This window comes from Euprymna scolopes, chromosome 35 (assembly GCF_053919585.1).
Source record: "Euprymna scolopes isolate OS-2025 chromosome 35, ASM5391958v1, whole genome shotgun sequence".
In the NCBI taxonomy this organism is placed as follows: domain Eukaryota; kingdom Metazoa; phylum Mollusca; class Cephalopoda; order Sepiida; family Sepiolidae; genus Euprymna; species Euprymna scolopes.
In genome coordinates, this window is record NC_136516.1 from 40,547,003 (window position 1) to 40,568,014 (window position 21,012).

At 34.0% G+C, this 21,012-nt stretch overlaps 1 protein-coding gene across 1 annotated transcript in view; it reads left to right on the forward strand.

The window, feature by feature from the left end:
* Positions 1-21,012, forward strand: part of LOC145259606 (contactin-like) — a 203,633-nt gene that overhangs the window by 102,866 nt on the left and 79,755 nt on the right. Inside the window, exon 8 of the mRNA XM_080117262.1 lies at positions 19,545-19,778. Within this exon, the coding sequence (XP_079973388.1) occupies positions 19,545-19,778 (234 nt within the window). The remainder of the gene's footprint in view (positions 1-19,544; positions 19,779-21,012) is intronic.

The following is a 21,012-nucleotide window of genomic DNA, read 5'->3' on the forward strand; positions in this document are numbered from 1 at the left end:
AAGATTTATTTACAGGTTTGGAAATTTTCTTTTTAATTTCTTACAGTCTTTTAAGACAATAGATATTTTTAAACAGTTATTTTTTTTTTTACCAGAAATCAGAAACGAAGACAAAAGTCAATGAAGAAAGTCATAATTTTCTTCCAGAATTGTAGACAAATTCTAAGTACAGTTTTGATAGAAAAGCTTACTTGGACAATGTCAGGTTCCTGTGTTTTTTTTTTGTCTTCATTATTTTTCCAAATAATGCGTAAATATTGCTCGAGATTCTAAAGTAAGAAATTATTTATAGCCTAGCTTAACTTTTATAATGCCATTTTTATTTAAATTACATTATTAATCCTGCTCCTTTTAGATAATTTTCTTTTCTCTAAATAGATTTTTCTTTACTTTAAATAACTTATCTCTTTTTCTTTAGATAATTTCTCCTTTTCTTTTTTTGTAGAGAAATAAGTCGAAGACATCCCTATATATCTTTTTTTTTATTCATTCATCGATTAGATAAATAAATAATTATTTCAAACGAAAATTTCGAAGTTTTCAAATGAGTATTTTGTGTTTTTTAGAAAGTTTTCCTTGCATATTTACTAAATTAAAATATTTTTAAGAAAGTTATGACAACACAAAATAGAGGCTTATTTTAATACAAACTAGAAATTTTCGTAATTAAAAAAATTAAAATAATCATAAAATTTTTAGAAACAAATATTAATTGCAAGGACACTTTTAAAATAATTGGTCTCTCTGATTAAAATAAAAAAAAAATTCGGGACTTTTTACATTAACTACAACTCACCGTTCACATTCGAAGTGTCGACTTTTATAGGTTTTTGGGTATGCTGACAACGAATATCACAGGCAAATTTGGGACTGATAAGTAATGTACCAAATATGAAAACATAATCCCTGGCAGTCATTTGTTCACGACAGAGGAATTAGTAATGCGCGGGCGTTATGCCTATTTGAATAAACACCTCCAATATCCCCATGTTAAGAACGGCATTCGGAATAAACAACCTCAAGATCCCTATGTTAAGAACTGCTTTCGGAATAAACATCCCAACCTCACCATGTTAAGAACAGCTTTCGGAGAAAACACCCTATTTTTTCGATTAGCGAGTGAAAAATTATTTGCTTTATCGTCTGCTCCAGTTACACACATGCGCATTACTAACTATTTTGTTGTAAAATTAAAATGGATCCCAGGGATTACATTAGCTTTTACGTTGCATATCACATATTTTCATATCTGATAAAGGACTTATCAGCCTCAGATTTGTCGAAAAGCTATAAAAGTAGACTTTTATAACTCCTAAACCAAAAATCATAAAAAAATCATTCAAACATAAACAGAAGTTGTCTTGCTCATTATTGTTTAATAAAATTCAATATATTTTGAATTCGTTCAAAAGCAATAAATTTTGTAAAGTTTATGTTCACCCAGTAGAAGTGGCAAGCGGAAATTGTCAAGTCATTACAATATTTTAAATATAATTCTATTCTTTTTACGTTGTATTCTGAAATCATCTGACACCAGAACTTTATATTATTGATATTTAATTATTATATTATTATAAGTTACTCTTAGAATGGTAAAAAAGAAAGACAGGTTTAACAAAACCTTATACTCTGCAATAAGTAGTTTATCTATCAAATAAAATGCTGCTGTCCCGAATTGTTTCTTTCCATTTAAAATGTGATATGAAAATCTGGCACTTCTACAATACTGCGTGGTAACCACATTTTTGATTTTTAGTTTGGAGAATATGTCTATGAGGACACATTTATTTGATGATCTCTCTGCAGCACTTTTCTTAAATCACCTCCTTTTTTATTGGCATTATTTAAATAACATTGAGTAGAGATCTTCAATTGCACAAATTACCATGTGATCATACGGTAAATTCAATTGGGACTAAGGTTTTCCCAGATATTTTTCAAAATTTCCGCAATGTTGGATGGCTCCTAGAAATTATGCTGTTGGTATGATCAATTATAATCTTTTGCGAGAGTTATAAATCCATTGATTGAGTTATTGATGAAGATCAGGCAGTAGAATTTCCTGTAAAATTCACTACAATCGCCTGAAACGCAATACCATAACCCGATATTGGGGTAAGGAGCTCAAGTTATAATATTAGGAAATTCTGATGTGCCTAAACTGTGTAATGGCACATGGTTAGCAATAAAATCTTTGAAAACTAATGTTCTGGGAGTTATTATAATAACTAGAAATTTTAAAAGTGAAACTGTGTTAATTCTTCGGATTCCCTTTAATCTTCTGGCATGTCATTTCAGCTTAAGCGTTTACAAGTTAAAAAAAATGACCGTTTTTTTTTTCTCAGCATAAACCTCCAAACACCCGGAAAACTCCGGGCACCCATGCTAGTATGAAATAAAATTGTAGAAAAATATAGATAAAATGAATAATAGAAAATATAGATACAATCTTTTTTATTATCTGACTGATTTTATTTGATAGAAAAGCTGTTATTAAAAAAACAGTTCTCTGCGAATATTGTAGAATGCTATTAATATTAAAACTGTTCTTCAACAATTTTATCGATATGCTAGCAGGCCGCCCGTCATTGCCCGGTCGTAAAATACGCATAAATATTATATTTTAATTCATACAGAAACTGAGATATGTGCATGCGGGTATTATATTTTTTCTAAACAGTTTACTTCTTGCAAGTAAAAATAATACTCGAACTGAGATGGAAACGAAAGCATAAAGGCAGTGAGTCAAGTACGATAACAATTAGGCTAGCTTGACACGTCCTCGGAAAAGTGTTTTCAAACCTACTTATTCTTTACCTAAGTAATCTGTAATGTGAACGGTTCACATTTTTATAAATATAGTAGTAAGCCGCCCGGCGTTGCCCAGGCGTTAAATACGCATGAATATTATATGTTAATTTATACAGAAAGTAAGGCATTCGAGGATTAAGTTTATTTTTGTAAACAGTTCACTTTTTGTAAGTAAAAAAAAAAAAATACACGAACTGAGATCGAAACCCAAACCTAAAGACAATACGATAACCATTAGGCTAACTTGAAACGTTCTTTAAAAAGTGTTGTCAAGCCTACTTATCTCTATCATAAGTAATTTGTCATGTGAACCATTCATTCATGCGCGTTCATAAAACAGTTGACAAACAGAAAAAATCCTATGACCCCCCCATATCAATTTTTCAATTTCGACCATGTAGCAGCTTTTATTCCCAAATAAAAACCGATTAAAATGTTTTCCACATGTCCGAATATCCTATCTACCAATTTTCAAGTGTGTAGATAAAAAATTCTTTAAGTATATAGGTTGAGAAGTATCCTCACACTCACATTCTTTCTTTTATAGCTATAGTAGCAAGCCACCCAGCGTTGGCCAGTCATAAAATACGCATAAATATCATATTTTAATTCATAAAGAAACTGATTAGATTTGTGCATTCGAGTATTATTTTTTTCTAAACAGTTCACTTCTTGTGAGTAAAACTACAACAAAAAAAAAAAATACTCGAGCTGAGATCGAAACCAAACCCAAAAGAAAGTACGATAACAATTAGGTCTGCTTGACACGTTCTTTAAAATATGTTTTGAACGTACTTATTCTTAACATAAATAATCTGTTATGTAAACGATTCGCGCATGCGCATTCGTGAAATAGATGATGAACGTATAACAATCCGATGACCACCCACGTACCAATTTTTCAATTTTGCTCCCTAAGCAGCACTTTTTTCCGGATGAAATCCGATTAACAGCGATTTTTACATGTCTGAATACATTCTATATCAAATTTCTAGTCTGTAAATCAAAAGCTCGTTGAGTATATAGGTTGAAAAGTGTCCTCACACACATATTCTCACTTTTATAGATATACTAGCAGTTCAACCCGGCTTCGCTCGGGCCCTATGTACTGTTCATAACTTGCCCTAGGTGTGAATACACTTTATGTAAGATTTCAAATGTTTAGACCAAAATTTATCTGAGTAATTTCCTGGAGACCGCAGAGGATTTTTTTTTCTTTTTACATAGGCATAACCACTTATCAAAGCCCTGAGACATCTCGAGGATAAGGTTTAAGAGTGTACAGTAGTCAATTGGACACTATAGTAATCGTTAGTAATGGAAATTCGGTAATTTTTTTTAACTTGTGGAACGGCTCATCAAGAACTTGTTTACGTTGGACTTGAAGACAACCATATTGTAGTCAGCTGGAAAGCAGGAAAACGGAAGACAATTCCACGGGAGTGCAGTTCTAAGAAAGAAGCTTTGTTCATAGAATCTACGTGTAGGTTTAGGCACAGATAAAGAGTGTGGGGGCGGGAATTATTGATAGTGTTTTCAGCTAGGCGAGTGTTTCTTGTGAAAGTTTTGCGAGGTACTGTAGCAGACGCAAATAGACTTTTTTCTTCTTGCACATATTCCTCCCTGATTGAGTGATGTGGCCATACACGTGCCAATCAGAGGAGTAGAGCATGAATATTTTTAACCCCCAAGGACCTGACAGCTTCCGGTCCTGAGAAGAAAAAACTCCCTCTTACTCCACCAGCTTTCGAAGGGACTAGACCTTTCGCTTCTCTGCTCCTACTAGGTATCAGACGACAGCCACCGGCTGTAACTACCTAGTAAGCAGTGAAGTCTCGAACCTTCCTTCCTTCTTTTCCTCCGTCGAGTTTAATGCCTTTTTAAATACACCTTTTCCTTGTTAAGTTTAAGAAGTGGTTTGTTGTTTGTTCGGAAAATTGCGTTAAATTATTTCATTAGGAAGTGCCTTTAAAGCACCAAATAATAATCCCTAAAGTACGACCATAGATTGAGGTAAATTTTTTAAAAACTTTGACCCCAATTTTGACCCCTTAACATTTATTATTTTCATTTTTTTATATTAAAAAATATAACGATTTACCCATATCCAAGTTACATATATCTAAAATATTCAAAAGATTCTAAAAAAAAAAAAATATATGAAATTAAACCATTTTGAAATGTCTTTCTTATTTATATTTTTATGGAATAAAAAAATAATACAAATGATTTCCAAAGATTCCTAAGTTGATTTCTTCTTGTCTCATATTTCCATACTATACAGATGACCATGTAGCCATTATATGTAGATTAACGCTACATATTGCCACGGATATATATATATATATATATATATATATATATATATATATATATATGTATATATATATATATATACATTAAGCTGAACGTGTGTGTGTTAGTGTGTGTGGTCACGAATAGACTCCTATATGGTTGACTATTTAAAAAAAAACTGATTATATATAATGATAGAAGATGTATCAAAGATCAGGAATGCGTATGTTTGATCTAGCGGGACGGTGGTTCATGAAAATTGCGGGGTCTGCATTCGCGCCTGACCCCCAAAGTATGGAAATAAAAAATGAAAAAATAAAAAAAACGTTTACAAGGGTTTTTGATATATATGTACATAAGAATACTTTGCTAAGTATGTTTCAACTTTAATAGGGATGGTATAATAAAATTGTAGGGTCTGCGTTCGCGCCTGTACTCTATGGAAATATGGCACAAAATTTAACAAAGACTTTTCATATCTATTTGCCTAAGTATACCTTGATAATTATGTTTCAGTTTGAAGAAATATGGTATAATAAAATTATTGGGTGTTCGTTCGCGCCTGACCTCCATAGAATGTAAATATTTCACAAAGTTTAACAAGGTTTTTAAAAAAGAGTGAGGGTCCACAATAACACCTTAACTTTAATCTTAATTCACGTTAGCTTTTATTTATTTTTTTGAGTTGAATCATATTGTGTCGAATAAATTCACCTCATAAATTCATGTTCTTATTAAAGTGAAAGCAAAAAGGAAAAAAAATCGGAACTTTAGACAATTCTCGACACAAATTTTGCATAACTCTGTTTTTTTCCTTCTCCACTTGCACGTGGCACTCTTTCGAAAATAAATAATAGATAAATAATAAAAAAAATAAGAACATTACTTGTTATCGTGTCAAAAGAAGGAAAAATCCTGCTTATGTGATACGTGTCTTTTTAAAAACATTTACATAACCTTTTTATTTTTATTTATATATCTGTTCAAGCTTTTTTTGTTAATGTACTATAAGGAATTCAGTTGATTACAACACTTTCGGCGTGTTCTTTACATTATAATAGTACAACCCTGAATCCGACGGTGCAATACTACACCGTTCAATACTGTAAAACTGAAACGAAGCTGTTCTGCTTGAAAAGGGCGCCATTTTCTTCTTATTCATATTTATATCGGTTGTTTCTTTAAAAAACTAAAGTAATTACGTCTTTACTTTTTTAATATCCCATTCTACTGTTTCGGATTGTTTTACTAAAGTAAGTAAAGCTTCATTATTTTTCCAAACTGTTTTTGTTTCTTTGTTTTTTGATATTTCGTCGATATTATTTAGTAAGAGTGTTTAGCAGAAAATCCGACAAATGACTCCCCCCAAAAATAAATATACAAGAAAGAAATGTTACCATAGTCAATAAAGATTAAGCTCATGTTTTTTTTTTATTATTTATAATAGTTTTTAATGCTCTTTACTTGAAATAATTTCAGCGAACCGAAATTAAAACGAAATTTGAGGCGATAACTACTTAAATGAATTTTTATATAAACTACACATGCCACAATCGAATATTCCTCAAGCACAAAATAACGGAAAACATTAAAATATGTTTATAAATATGCCTTATGTTGACGGAACTCTCTTAAATTGTTAACACGGAATGCTCAGGTGCCCCTCCTTCAAATTGAAAACGGGGCTCTCCATTTCAAAGTCGCTGCCATTTTGATTTTTTTTTTAAACCGGTTCGTGAATTAAAAACATTTTTTTTTATAAACTACTTAAAAATACAAACCAATGAACTTTTTAACCATAAAAGTAACTTTTATTGACTAGGGTAACATTTATTTCTTGTATATTTATATTATAATATATATAACATTTTCTCTTTGTAAGGAAACATCATTTTGTTAGTCACTCGTGGCTACGAATGGAAACAAAGTTTATATAAATATATATTTTCGCGAAAATTATCTTTACTTTCATCATATTTTGCTTAGGGTAAAATTTTTGAGTATCAAAACCTATCTCTTTACAACCCCATCCTTTTCATAACCTATCATATTTCATTAATCACAGTCCATTTTCTGTAGGCTGTTTTTGAACCCAGTCAACAACGGGTACTTCTACTAGTATATATAGATGTATGTGTGTGTGTGTGTGCGTGTGCGTGTGTGTGTGTGTGTATAAATTGGTTGTCGTGGATTTCTAGGACACTCAGTCATTTCGTTTCTTACAAAAAAGGAAGCATGAAAGTTCCTATTTACTTTGCCTCCCCATGAGGGCAGAGTTAGACACCAGGGTCGTTTTTTTTTAATGTGGAGAAAAGAAACAAAAATAAAAACTGTCTGACCGAGGACAGAAAACGTGAACTGTAGTATCAGAACAGATGGTATTTATTTACTTCCCCACGAAAGCTAATTAGACACAAGGTCATTTTTTAATGTGGGGGAAAACTAGCTCTCCCTTAAAGAGGACACGCTGACAGTGTCCAAATAAATAGAAATTGTCTCTGTATGAAGGGTTTCGTCTGTATTGACCAAAACCTAATTAACTTAAATAGTAATTGTCTCCGTACGAAGGACCAATTTCTTAAGTGAAGCATCAGAAAAGATACTACACTTTGATCTTGGCACAAAGTCCAGGAACCCCAGCTAAATATACGTCAAGCTGGATTTGGTCGAGAGCGAAAATATTTCAGCATGAACAGACGTTACAATTTCTCCTTGTTGATCTGTTTTAATTTTTAATTTTTTTTATTTAATACCCGGTGGCAAAAGCTGCTTGGTAGCAGCCGGAGTGGCAGTACAGCCTTGAGCTACCGAAACTGTTATCACTCTGGTTTGCGGCTAATGAGGCCAGGGTATCGCACATGCTTTTATCTATCTATCTATCTATCTATCTATCTATCTATCTATCTATTTATCTATCTATCTATCTATCTATCTACAATTTCATAAAAGGAATTTGTGTGTGTAAGTGTTGGTTTAACATCACACGTGCATTTGATAAGTGTTTGATAAGTTTTATTGCCACACAAGCAGAAATACCCGGCATATAAAATCAACAGTAGTTTATTTGATATAACAGGGGCGTGTTCGAAATTAATGTTTCTTTTTGAAGCACAATTGAACTATGATACTTGCCTTTTTCATTTTAAACATAAATTCAAGCCATTATCACTGCACAAACAGAAAGGACAACCAATTAAAATCAACAGTATGGTTCTTTAATAGAACAAGTGTGCGTTCCTAATGAATTGTTTTGTTTAGAGCACACGTGAACCATAAGATTTGATTCTTTCATTTACACGTTAACTGAATCCATTATTTGTCGAAAAAGACTACAATAAACAGTAGGTTCTCTACAGTGCAATGTAGTATTGTGGCCTAATTTAGTGCGAGGAGGCATGTGAAGATACTTCCCAATGCACCGCGATGTATCCCAAGCTAGACCAGACAATCGATCATACAATCCATTGCAACATCGATTCTCCCTGCTATTCTTTATAAAAGGCAAACTTCATTTATCAAGCTAGCAGTTTAGTTTTTTGATATTTGTGACTTTTAAGGCGAATCCATGGACATTGCATAGTTGTGTTGCTTTGAAATTGACTTTGGTGCGAACGCAGACCCCACGATGTTTGCGTACCATCTTTGTTCAAAGTGAAAAATATAAGTATTCTGCGTAATGTATTTTACGAATATATTATTAACTAGCAGTTCAGTCCGCTTTGTTCGGCCCTTATGTACTGTTCATAACTTTATGTGCATCTGTGTATATATATATATATATATATATATATATATATATATATATATATATATATATATATATATACATACATACGTACATACATATATATATATATATATATATATATTAAAAAGTTTGACCCATCTCTATGGTAAACTGCATCTAAAATTTCACCCTAAATTTGCGGAGGAGTTTGGTAGAGTCTGCAAAGGTAAACTCGTTAAACTTTAGTTTCTTGGTAGCCAAATTTTCAACCAAAAACTAATTAAAAAGTTTGCTGCATATCTGAATAATCTTTATGCAAAATTTCAAATGTTTAGACCAAAAATTGGCTGAATAGTTTGCTAAAGACCGCAAAGGTAAAATCTTTTGAATTTTAACCCAATGCCAGAAAATTTTTCGGCCAAAAACCGATTAAAAAGCTTGTCCTATGCCTAAATACACTTTATGTAAAATTTCGAATGTTTACACCAAAAATTGGCCGAGTAGTTTAATAGAGACCGTAGAGGTCAATTTTCTTTTTAACCTTGATCACAATTTTTTCCCCTTAGCATTTATTATTTTGGGCTCAAATCAAATTAAAAAGTTTGATCCCTGTCCAAGTAACCTATATCTAAAATTTCAAGTGTTAAGATCCAAAATTGGTGGAGAAGTTTGATAGAGTTTTCAAAGGTCAAATCGTTGAACTTTGACCCCTTGACAGCCAAATTTCTGTCCGAACACCGATTATCTCCATACCCATTTTCGCAAATCTCGAGTTTGTAGACTGAAATCTAACAGAGTAGTTTGGTAGGGAAATGTACACACACAGACACACAGACAATTTCACTTTTATATATATATATATATATATATATATTCAGAATGTGAGAGATTGTATATAATAAATTCCACAGCCAAACAACGTCGCAGTTCACAAGAGCCATGACAGTCAAAGAACCGGAAGTCCAAGACTCGAGTTTCGCCCTCATTTGGGCTCATCAGTTAGACACATCCGAACTTAGGATTCGAAACCTATATATATATATAGATTTATCTCGAATATACCAGATGATAATTGTTGGCATTCGTTTCCTCGAAGTTCATCTAGTTAGAATTATTAAAACAAAAGATACAAGATGCCTTCAATAACTTTCCAGACTGTTTTTGTTTGGACACTTTTGTTATTAGTACACAGATGTAACTCTAGTCCCCCTCGAAGTAATCTTCTCCGGCTGTCATGCACTTGTTGTCCCGTTCCTACAACTTCTGAAAAGTCCTCATGGAATTCCTCCTATGTGAGCGTGCCAATGCCCCTCGCCATATCCTCTTGATCTCCTTAATTGTATCAGAGCAACAGCCTTTAAGGTTTTGCTTGAGCTTAGGGAATAACCAAAAGTTTCAGGGAGTAAGTTTGGATTATAAAAAGGGTGAAGAACTGTCTTGATGCCTATTTTGGTCAAATAGTCTACAATCTTCACGAGAAACACCCGTCTGGCTGAAACTACTGTCAATAATTTTCCCCACTCTTTATCTGTGTCTAAATCCAATCGTAGATTCCATGAACAAAGCTTCTTTCTTAGAACTGCACGCCAGTGGAACTCTCTGCCGCTTGCCTGTTTCCCACCTGACTACAACTTGGACGTCTTCAAGTCCAACATAAACAACCTACTGAAAAACCGCCCCCTTAAGTAAGACACTCTATCAAAAACCCCAATACTAATGATTACTACAATACTACCGCATTGATTATTGTACACGCAATAACCCTGAGTGGCCTTCGGGCCTTGATAAGTGGTGACCCCCATGTAAAAAAAAAAAAATCGTCTCGAAGCACCATTTGGACAAAATTTGCGGAAAATTTCCGAATTTTTAGTTCATCGCGAATAATTGTGTGTACAGTTCCCACACTGACATCAAACTGTGCACGTATTGTCTCTTTAGACACATCGCTGTCCTTATACATGAAAATCTTTATCTTGCCACTCAACCCCGGTGTTCTGACATTTTTACTCTTGCCACACCTCTCACTATCGCTCACAGACTCCCTGCCTTTCTAAAATCTCTGATGCCACTCAAAAACTTATGTTCGATTCATACAAGATGCTTGAAAAGTAGTTTGACGTATTCCATGTGTTTCTGTATCAATTTTGTTTCAATTTTAAATCAGAATTTTATTGCATATCATCTTTCTAAAGTTTCTTCCCGTCCAGTTTGCAATTTTGAAATTCACCAGCTGTGACCATCAGGCTTTCGTAGAGAGTATTCCAATTCCTGCTATAGCTGTTCGTTTGAATCGGACATAATAAAAATTGGCCGGTTATATCATAAAATTTATAGCAATAATATACTGAATGTTCAAAAGTCTACTATAACATAGTGCACATGAGCGCGTGGGAACGTGTCAGCGACCGCTAAGATGGCTGGCTTGTGAGGAGACTGGCAGCAGCAGTAACCGAAAAACGCGCATATGCAAATTAGGAATTATGCACAAGAAGAGAAAGCAAAAAAGAGAGAAAATACAGCACGTGCATGAGGCAGAAAACAAAGTCGACAAAATGGACGTGTAAAGTCGAAGACGAAAATGGGCCGGCTGGGTCGGGCTTGCGGTCGGAGGAAAGAGACACGCGAGCCATGTTTTAATAGACACGTGGCTGCGGGAACATTTTTAAGTGGTGCCCAAAATAGCGGTAATAATAACTTTTTTTTTAAAAGAAAAAATGCCGACCCGGATTTTTATTTATTTCCTCTTGTTTGTATGCACGGGCAACGTTATTCTACGGACATTTTTAATGCCTGTAGAAAAAAGTCTGGAAACTTATTTAAGGCACCCCCTATCAAGTACTTACGAAAAGGAACACGTGAACGGTGTTAACATCCTAATTGAAAGTGTTTCTATAGAACGGGTCCTGGATATGACCTTAAACTATATGCGATGGTGAAGCCCCAGCTTGCGGGCTTTGGGGAGTGTGACGCCACCCTTTAATTGCCATTGCTCACAGGTCCACTCTGTACCTGTTAGGGTCCCAACTATAGGTTAAATAGAAACCAACTTAAAAAAAAATATATATATTCTATTAAAAAAATTTTTCTTCAAAATCACTGGATTCAGCATTAAATAAGCTGAAAAGGGTTGATATGCCGTAAAACAAAAACAACCAACCAACTAACCAATGCTACAGAATGAACTTGACAAACTTAACCACTTAGTTACCATCATCTCAAAGAATATATCTTATTGCTAGTATCTATTTCTTAAGACTTGTAAAAGATTTTAAGACATATTTTCGTTTAATGAACGCCCGGTGTGAACGCAAACCTCATGATATTGTATTACTACACGTTGATCCTATCCACTACCACCAACACCACTGAAAGACAGGACCTGCTAACTGAAAAATGACGTCACACATATTAGGCAAAACAAGTGAGATCTATCAAGCAGCCAGACTGTTTCTAATGAATAAGAGTTTTTTGAAATAGGATGAAAATATTTATTTTAATATATTGGAAAAAGAAAAATAACCGACACGATTTGTACTTGAATTTAACTTTATTCAATATCAATTAAAAAAGGAAAACCAAAATCAAAAAAGAAAATTGTATGTTGTCCCTGCATTAAACGATAAACTTCGCGGTTTATAATGGATTCCTCGCACTAAAATTCGTTTATTATTTTTATCTAGAATAATTTGAAAAAATAATTTTAATTTATTCATATAAAAACAAACAGAAAAAAATAAGCTCTGAATATATATATATATATATATATATATATATTATATATATATATATATATATGTATATATATATATATATATATATATATATATATATATATATATATATATATAACATCCGGTTTACGAATTCCGGTTGCGAATGCGTACATAAACATAGCGTAATACGGAGATGAGCGATGTAAAGAAAACAGAAAGTATTAACAATTGTTTATTTGGATAATTTAAACGTGAAAAAAATTGGGACGCTGAAAACGTACACAGTAAAACAATACGTTTTATTGTTGCGTTGATTATTTATCTGTAACGCAAATTAAAAAAAGAACATATTTACAAATAAATAATCAACGCGACAATAAAACGTATTGTTTTACTGTGTACGTTTCCAGTGTCCCAATTCTCTTTTTTTTTTCGCTTTTAAATTAAAAGATATATTAAAATTTGAATGTAACTTTAAGTATTATGGTATCTGTTCCGTGCACATTTACCTATAAGTATGGCAAACCACGTATAATTACACAGCTGTAAATTTTTTTTTTCAAAAATAAAAAAATCATGAACAGAACGACTCATATAAATCTATCTATACTGTTTTTCATTTTAATATACTTTCATAGAAATGGTTCTTTGCATCACAAGCGTTACATAGTGACCCAACGGGTCACGGGTAATCTAGTCTAGTATATATATATATATATATATATATATATATATATATATATATATATATGTGAAAAATGACGTCACACATATTAGGCAAAATAAAATATATATATATGTGTATGTGTGTGTGTGTGTGTACGCATACCTATAGTAAATATATATACATATAGTATATATTTGTATACATATAATATATATCCATAAATAAAGTATATGTTTATATGTATACATATTATATATATATATATATATATATATATATATATATATATATATGTATGCATATAGTTTAGATAGGGGCAGTCTGTGATGATCTGTGCACGTCAACGCCGGAGGGGCACCCTACATCCTGTACATGTGCAAGTTGTGCAAATTGTCCTGTGCTTTGGCAATCTTCTCTCAGACCCGGTAGAGTGTTACCCACTTTGTCTGAGCCTCTTGGGAGGTTTTATTTCTGTGTTGGAAGAGCCTTACTGTTGTTGTCTATGACAGTGGCAAAACTCTTGCGGGATGGTAGCATACCTCGCCAAGGGAACAGTCTATGATAATTTATGTAATGCTCTGCATGTCAGTGGCGCAGTAATGTGGTATTGTTAAAATAGGCATACAACGTTATACGCTGAGAAATCGTTTTTAACAAAAAGGGTACATCTGCATGATCAAATGTACCAAAACGTCACTCAAATAAAAGGTATGCATCTAACGTCTTGTTGGTGTCTGGGCCGTGTGTACCGAGAGATGACTTTACATAAAAGCACCCGAAGAACAATAACTATTATGAAAGGTACCATAAGGTCATTTGAATAATGATGGAAAAAGAAATAGGTGGCGTTTTACAACATGTAGACATCGTCGCAAGGGAAATAAGAGAAGAAAAAAAAAACTAGACTTTTTTTCTTTCAGTTGAACAGCAGAACATTTATTTACAAGTACTCTCTTGTCCGGCCAAGTTTAGAACGTGTCTTTTACTGTCGCCCTCTGCTCACACGTGTTTCTTTCTCTAACGGGATGATCATCTTTTACTCTCGCCCTCTGCTTACACGTGTGTCACACGTATCTCCCTGTCCTTCTCTATCGGGCTCATCGATCTGCATACACGTTCTTCATTTTATAATTTTGTTTCTTCCTTGCCATGACGTCATCTCACACACGGCTCCGTCATTTGCATGCAGCTGCCATACGCGCGTCCTCATTCTATTACAAAAAAAAAAGAAGGCAAAAGATGAATTGGAAGCAGATAATTAAAAGAGATTTGATTACAACGGGAAATACTGGAGGAAGGCTGTTAGGGTTTGTATTACTGTACACATAGATTCGAAAAAGTTGTCAAAAAAACAAATATATAACAAATAAATGTTATCAAAGGCAAGATAAGTTACTTTTCTTCCTAACTGGATACATTTTTTTTATTTTTATTCAATGTAACATGCTTATTCAGCTCGAAAAACATGCAGTGTTTACCGATGTATTGGAAAATTCAAAATGGCGCCCGACACTCTCTTTAACATGGTAAGTTTGGGAAAAGGTGTTATAAATAATAAACTAGACAAAATACTATTTAAAAAAACACCGAATATATGTCAACTTATGTCACGGTAACATATAATGAGCAACATTCTAACAGTATGTTGTCTAGTTTATTATTTATAACATCTTTTCCTGAACTTACCGTGTTTAAGAGAGTGTCGGGCGCCATTTTGAATTTTCCAATACATCGGTAAACACTGTATGCTTTTCGAGCTGAATAAGCATGTTACATTGAATAAAAACACGAAAAATATATCCAGTTAGGTAGAAAAGTAACTTATCTTGCCTTTGATAAAATTTATTTGTTATATATTTGTTTTTTGACAACATTTTCGAATCTATGTGTACAGTAATACAAACCCGGCTGTTAATCTGGTTTTAGATCGAAAAGAAGCGTAGACGTAGAATTCCCAAGTGTAAGTCTAATAATATTTTGTTATAAGTATAGTAAACAAGACAGTTCCTTATTAAATCCCGGGCAGCATCGGGTCTTCCCGCCAGTAATATTTGAAAACCGCCGTCGCGAGAGTTATAATGTATAAGCAATTGCAACCCAAACAGGAAAAATGATAATTATTTATCCCAAACTTTTTTTTTTGTCCTGGACAACCCCGTATTTCTTTGCTAGTACATATAATTTTGGCTTGTATTTTTTTCTCCTGAGAGCCAAAAAAAAAAAAAAAAACAACAACAAAAAAAAAAGACAAAAAATAACGACTCTGTTTAATAAATAAGCATTTCCCGACTCCTCGCGGGCCCAAGACAGTAGAAAGCTGATTAAACAATTCTTTTTATTATATTTCTTTTTGTAATTTATAATTTTTTTGTTTCCAATATCGATTTATAAAGTTTTTCTTCTATTGGCTTCGCCCGATCAACTATTATCCCCACTTCCGACCCACGCATTTGCCCGAAGACAAAATTAAACCAAGCCGGTAGATTTGAACAATAAATAGATTTTTACGTCTTCGCATCTGTGCGGTAGTTCTACTTCCCCCATCTCCCGTTTCAGTCCATCGTACCTACACAGTGATAGATGGGCAGTGGTCAGTTTAAATAAGTCTCTAATGCATAGCGGGTTGTGGTTAGGCTTTGAAAGAGAGAAGACGAATAAGATAAGTGTCTACTTAGCAACGATATACCCTCATTGCTGTAGATATAAGGAAAAAGTGAAATAGATAGATGAGTGTTGACGTAAGAACAGACTAACCCTATTTGAAAATTGATAGCTTGTTTGTTTCTTTGTTTGTTGTTGTAATAATAATAATAATAATAATAATAATAATAATAATAATAAGAAGAAGAAGAAGAAGAAGAAGAACAACAACAACAACAACAACATCATAAGCCGACAACAGTATTTAAAAACGAGAATCACAAAGTCCTATGGGGCATGGACATACAATCTGATAAACCCATCCAAGCAAGAAGACCGGATGTCGTACTAGGAACAACTCCGAAAAAAAAATTGAAAAATGAATGGGAGAAATTGGAATCAAAGGGATGACTGGAAAAATACAACGACCAACAACCATGAAAACAGGTGAAGTATTAAGAAAAAATTGAATGTGGAAACTAACACACAGGAGCAACAAATGCGGACCAGACAAACTGCTGCAAAGGCAAAACATGAAACACTACATGGAACCAAGAACACTGAAACCGCATATCTATAAGTTCTCTAACCCAACCCTACTCCTATTGCCACATCACTGCCCCTCCCCCCCAAAAGAGTGAGACCAAATAACCAAGTAGAGTCAAGGAGGAAGGAAAGACCGATGAACTGACCAAACCTCAGCCGAATAAGTGGAAAGAGAACTGAGACCTTGGGGAGGCTTATTGCCACTCAAATCCCAGCAAAGACCCATAGCTGCTGCCAACGAGAAATCAGTGGCAAGCGGCTGTTGCGGTAATACAAATTTATTTTCAAATGTTATCGAAAGAGGTTGAGAGTACTGGAAACCTGGGGGAGACTTGTTGTCACTCAGCTTCCAGGGAACACCACCAGCTATTTTCAGGGAAAGAGTTCTGAAGACCTGTATGACAGCTCCTTAGGAGCAAATAATAATAATAATAATAATAATAATAATAATAATAATAATAATAATAATAATAATAATAATAATAAAAACTGTGAAAAAAATGGGAGAAATTGGAATCAGAGGAATGGCTGGAAAGATACAACGAATAACAATAATGAAAACAGCTGAAATATTTAGAAAAACCCTTGAATGCGGAGACTAACACACAAGCCACATGCGCGGGCCTAGACGAGCTGGTGCAGAGACAAAACATGAAGAAGCGTTACATAGAACCAAGAACAATGAAGCTGTATACCTATAAGCTCACCATCTACTCTCCATCCCCTCCCATTACCCAATCACCGCCCTCCCCCCAAAAAATAATGATGCCAAATAGCCGAGAAAGAGTCGTGGAGGATAGAAGGACTGAGGAGAGATCGCTGACCTCCGCTGGAAAAGTGCAAAGGGAACTTGGACCTTAGGGAGGCTTACTCCACTCAAATTCAAGTGGAGACCTATGGGCGCTGCTAGTGAGAAATGAACGGTAAGCAACTGTTGCGATAATGCAAATTCATTTGTAAATGTTATCCAAAGAGGTAGAGAGTACCGGAAATCTGGGGAGACTTGTCATTCAGCTTCCAGGGAATAGCACAGGTTGTTCTCAAGGAGAGATCCTTTCTGACCTGTGTGAAAGCTCCTTGTGAGCCAATAATAATAATAATAATAATAACAATAATAATAATAATAATAATAACAACAATAATAATAATAAAAATAAAAATAATAATAATAATAACAACAATAATAATAATAATAATAATAACAATAATAATGATAATAATAATAACAATAATAATAATAACAAGAATAATAACAATAATAACAATAATAATAACAATAATAATAATAACAATAATAATAACAATAAATAATAATAATAATAACAATAATAATAATAATAACAATAATAACAATAATAATAATAAAAATAATAATAATAATAATAACAATAATAAAAATAACAATAATAATAATAATAACAACAATAATAATAATAGCAATAATAATCATCATAATAATAATAACAACAACAATAATAAGAACAATAACAATAATAATAACAATAATAATAATAATAATAAAGATAAAAATAATAATAATAATAATAATAATAAAAACAATAATAATAATAACAATAACAATAATAATAATAATAATAATAATAATAATAATAATAACGACATACATAAATAAAAACAAAAATTCAAAGAAATAAAGGAAGCTGGAAAGATTGTGGAGAGAAAGCACAAATCAGACCTCATCTAGATCGGTGCGAAGGGAACTTGGACTTATTCGAGTCTTATTGACACCCAATCTTCAATGAAAACCAACGGCAGTTTTCAGCTAGAAATCAATGTTTTTTTTTATGTAAGTGTGGGAACTGTATACACAATTATTCTCGAGGGACTGAAGATGCAGAAGATTTGCGAAAATGCACCAGTCTACAACTCGATCCTTGTCACCGACTATTTGATCAAGATCGGCATCAAAACAGTCCCCCCTCTCCCTATAGTTCAAACCTTGCTCTCTTTGACTTTTGGCTATTCTCTAAGCTTAAGGAAAACCTATGAGACAATTGACGAGATGAAAGAATCTGTAACGAGGGTCATAGACACGCTCACACAAGAGGACTTTGGAACGGTACAACAAGTGCTTTGCAGCAGGAGGAGATCACTTCGAAGGGAACACAATTTTCATGTGTGTATTCTCAATAAAAGTGCCAGGACGAAAAAGTCTGGAAATTTATTGAAGGCACCTCGTATAATGGAAAGTAATGGCAGAAAACAGAATAAAATCTTTTTTGAAAACCTACATGAAATACGAAAACTAACCAACCACATCGCAACAGAAGTAAAACAAAAACAATGTTATAAACTGTGACCTCCAAAATAATTGTGAAAGGTCAAGTTGAGAAGATCGAGGAAAGGATAACACTAACTAAACTTCCACTGAAAGAATACTGGGATTTAGTAGAAGCTTATTGTCACGTAAATCTCAGTGAAGACAAACCATCGTTACAAGCAAGAAATCAATAGTAGATGATATGCACTAGCATAACCCTTGTTAAAATCCACACTAGCAAACCGTCCTCACCAACGTAGGGCTCCTTATATATAACTCCAATAGTGTACGAATAAGAGCCAGAAGACCGCGAAACGTTTAGCAGATTGTAGTCACTCGTGTGATAAAAAGTCTTTACTGAGGAAGAGTGATCACTTCACTATATTTCGTCGTCCATTTTGTATTCTGTCAAGTCAGCAAAGAAGGCGTGGCAGCATTATGCCAGCTAAAGTCAGGTATTGTATAAGGAGACAATTATTTTTAGGAGAGGTAGTTTCGGTACTTCCGAGCTAGAATACTGGAACGGATCTATTTGTACGGTCATGTTGCGGAGTGAGTGTATTTTATTATATTTACTTAGGAGTCACCACTTATTAAGGCCCGAATGTAAATCATTCGGAAAAGAACTCGTTTAGCCACAAAAACTGTCAACAATTTCTCTTACTTTCTTTCTGTATTTAAAACTAAACGAAGATTCCATGTAAAAGTTTCTTTCCCAGAACTAGTTCACTGTCACAATATCCTGAGGTTTCTTCCAAGTTTAAAAATCAATTGCAAAATCATAGTCTCTTGAAAGTTTAATTCTCAGTATCGGCTATCGAAAACTGAAAAATCTATTTTTTCTTTCTCTTTTTTCGGCTGAAGCTGTGACATTCCAGTGGGTTAAAGGTGACGGAAGGAATTTCATTCGGACGACCAAACAACAATATATGTTCATCTCTTCCAACGGCCGTCTGTATTTCTCGGAAGTCTCTCCCGACGATCAAGGCAACTATCGGTGTCTAGTGACGCTGTCTGGGACGGTGGAAAACGAGATGAAAACCCAACAACGACCCAGTCGCGTTAGCAGGTTCATCCCCTTGATTGTTGAATACGCACGTAAGTATACGTCAAGTAATTTTATAAGAAATAGTTTTAGGGCAATTAATTTGAATCGAACTTGGGAAATAGAAAATGAAGTGTTTCTGGTTTAGGACAACAAAATTAAATAAATAAATAAACAAAGAATTCGTCTTTGCAAGCCAACAACCGCCGGGTTTGAGATCACCACTGTCACCAAGCTTCGTCTGTTTGCCTCTCCCCGAATTAACCTGTCAACTCCTTTTATACATGTCTCATGCGTGATTTCACGTCACTTCCACCAGAACACACCTTTTAAAACTATGGGCGTCATCTCTCTCTCTCTCTCTCTCTTTCGCCCAACCTCGCTCGACACATACGCGGTAAGACCTCTGTTCGTTTGATCTGTTTTTCCCTGTCTTTTTCTCCGTTCCTTCTGCTAACTTTAAACAGCAGAAAAAACGGAACTGTTTGGAGTATCAAGACAATGACAAACTTTGATTTTTTTTAGAAATTATGTCTACTGACAAAAACACCTTTAACGACCGGCCGTAGCATATATATATATAGCATACCAGTTTTTATATCTCCTTCAGTCCTGAATTCTTTCTACCCAGTCTCACATTCGCTAATTCCACTATACACTGGTTAGGATTTGCGACAATCCCTAATAGTCTTCTAAGCACAGTTTTAATTCTAACCATGTTATAATTTCATTGTAAATCATTAATCTATTTATAAATTGACCCCTTGCAGTTAGAAGCACAATCACGTTGACTCACCGCTTCTCGCCAGATCACCAAAGTTAAGCAACGCTGAGTTAGTCAGTACCAGATAGGTGACCATTTAGAAAGTCGAGGCGCTGTATGTGCCGCGAGGTAAAATACCAGGTTGAGAAACTGGTGCGGTGTATCCTTCTCTCCAGGGTAGATGGAACTCTCTTAAGCCATGGTAGGCACCCCATCTAGTGATAGCGTCACGCTAAAAAAATACCCTTGATAACCCTGGCGAAGTATCAAGTATTCAGTTACCAACAAGATTTGAATTACGCTACAAACTCGCGTAGTGAGTTCAATCTCGGCTACGGTCGAGCTGGACTGGGACTGGACTAGTATTAGAAGAGCTGACTGACATTTTTCTTTGACCACTGCTCCAACTATTCAACCTTTGTCATTGTCTTGATATATACACTTCGTAAATGGTAAATGTTGATCAGTTAAATTTTTTACGCATATCTGTTTCTGTCGCACGTCCATGACAGGAGTTGCCTTTC